At 37.9% G+C, this 2611-nt stretch overlaps 1 protein-coding gene across 1 annotated transcript in view; it reads right to left on the bottom strand.

Moving 5' to 3' along the window:
- Nucleotides 1-1144, bottom strand: part of LOC102843545 (zinc finger protein 135-like) — a gene marked incomplete at its 3' end in the record, with an annotated part of 12014 nt that extends 10870 nt beyond the window's left edge. Inside the window, exon 1 of the mRNA XM_006903342.1 lies at nucleotides 1077-1144. Within this exon, the coding sequence (XP_006903404.1) occupies nucleotides 1077-1144 (68 nt within the window). The remainder of the gene's footprint in view (nucleotides 1-1076) is intronic.
- Nucleotides 1145-2611: the final 1467 nt, after the last annotated feature.

The raw sequence follows: 2611 nt of genomic DNA on the forward strand, positions 1-2611 counted from the left end.
TTTTCCCACATTCCTTACATTCAAAAGGTTTCTCTCCTGTGTGAATTCTAGTATGTTCAATGAGGAAAGTGGATCGTGAAAAAGTTTTCCCACATTCCTTACATTCATAAGGTTTCTGTCCTGTATGAATTCTTCTACGCACACTGCATTGACTTGATCCAAAAAATGTTTTCTCACATTCCTTACACCGAGTAGGTTTCTCTCTTGTATAAGTTTTCCTATGTTCACATAGGTCATGTGATCCAGGGAAGGTTTCCCCACATTTCTTACGTTCAAAACTTATCTCTCCTCTGTGACTTCTTCCCTGCACCATGATCTGACTTAATGGTGAAAATGCTTTAACACATTCTTTACTTTCATTAGGTTTCTCTGCGACATGTGTCCTTGAATATCTCCTTGGATGTAAAAGATAAAAAAACAGATTTACCACATTTGTGACATTGATAAAGCCTATCTACACTCTGAATTTTTCCACCTGCTCTGATCTCTCAATGTCCTAGTACAGGTGGAGAGGAGTAATAAGTTTCCCATTTTCTGTACAATCATAAAGCTGCATAAAAATGATAAATGTTTGTTGAAAAACTAAAGGAAATGTATTTATAGAGGTTTTTCATGTTTCTGTACGTTCATTCCCAATAGTCCACCACCTGCATCCAATGGGATGAGAAGGCACAGAAATCTTGGCTACGTTTGTCACATACAATGCGTGGTTTCAGCAAGGTGAGTCCGCAACAGGTGTACATCTAGAGAATTTCCTTCAAAGAGGGAAGATTGTAAACTCTGATGCAGCTTTCATGGGTGATTCTGTGCAACCCCTTTATATAAGTCCTGTACTGTTTGATGTGTGGTCAAAAACAAGCAGCACTAAGCTGTAAATAAGTGTGCTCTCATGGGCCTGTAGTAAAACCAAAATGAAGGTATAAGGGTTTTGCCTTAGGACTCTCCAAAGTCAAAATCTACCAAAACTATGCTCCTGTATTTAATTTTATAAATCTTAAAATTTCTGATGACTGTCTCTAAACTCACTGTTTCTTACAAGGTTTTGGAAGAATTTTTTTTATTTGATTGAAACTCACCTAAAGTCATCATCTTGCTTTCTTTCTAAAGCTTCTCTGCCACGCAATGCTGACATCTGTTGTAACATCGAAGGCCAGAGTGGGCTAGTCCTTAAGATTTTCATCTGTGTATATTCACGGAATAAAGCCTCACGATCACTGATGTTTGGAATACCTGCCAAAATCCAAGTATGACAATACAAAACCCAAACCAAAGGAAGTCACAGAGGACAGACTTCTGTGAACAAACAGTAATGAAAGTCTATTTTTCAGATTCAGTACATTGGCAATGGATAAAAAAAACCTATTAACTAGAAAGAGTTAATAGAAAAATGAAAGGAATAATGATATAATTTGTTTTCCTCGAGGTGGGTAGATAGATGACTCACACAGTACACATGTATCGTAACAGAGTACACACATATCACACATTACACAGAAACCACAGAGAACACACACAACATCACAGAGCAGACACATAATATGTCAGAGCACTCACACGCCACAGAGTACTCATCTATCACACAAAACTCACACAGTAGGACTGAGTACACACAGTACACACATCACACAATATACACAAGAACCGAAAGTACCCAGAAAACATCACATAGTACTGTGGGAAGCCAGAGATCGATCAAAACTAGTTTTGACAAGGATTGTGGTAATAAAGCAATAGAAACCGACCCTTAAGCAATGAAATGCAAGTTATGTGACAATAAAAAGAGACTCAAAAAATAACCAACCTGAGTCCTTCTGATCACACAAGAATTTTGGAAGAATCTTGTGAACTTATTTTGCTTAATTGGCTGTATTTATTGGATTATACATAAAGAAAACAAGCAAGAATGAATCTTGAAGAAATCATGCTTGTCTTGATAACCACAAAATTATGATTTATATAAAAAAGGGGAAATGTGGGAAGCCGAATATCAAATTTAATAGTAATAATGAACTAGATGTTACATCTGGATAAGAGGGAGGTTGATAGAAGCTGGAATTCACCCTGCAGCACTAAGTCAATCCTTAAACGTTTAAAATTGTAGGCATTCAGGCAATGCTTAAGAGTCTACAAAGTTCTTAGTTTGTATTTACTGAATCCCTCCCTCCTGAGTTAAGCATGAGGTAAACAACAGAGAAAAATTCGACCTCATTTGCTCAAGATTTCTGTGATCTACTTCCCCACGGTCCTTCCTTACTGTTTACTTCCTGTTGATTCTTTACAAAACCACAGAGAGGTGTAACATAAGGGCAGCAATTTTCCCAGCGAATAGCCCCTTGTCTGCAGGCTTTCTAAAGCCTTACTCAACATTCCTGTGTGTTCCCTTGTCGGTATTTTCATTTGGAAGACAACCCAGTACAATCCCACAAATCACACAGACCACACAGATATCACAATATACAGACTCATCACCCGGTACACAGACAACATGACATAGCAGACACACCACATCACACTGCCTCAATGACGGGATTATGCACACAGAAAAAAACCTGCCCGGAATGGTTGTCTCTTCAAACAAACAAACAAGCCAGCCTTTTTCTTCTTCTTATAC

Source organism: Elephantulus edwardii, unplaced genomic scaffold, assembly GCF_000299155.1.
Source record: "Elephantulus edwardii isolate Elephantulus edwardi_28Jun2011 unplaced genomic scaffold, EleEdw1.0 scaffold00573, whole genome shotgun sequence".
NCBI classification, from domain to species: Eukaryota; Metazoa; Chordata; class Mammalia; order Macroscelidea; family Macroscelididae; genus Elephantulus; species Elephantulus edwardii.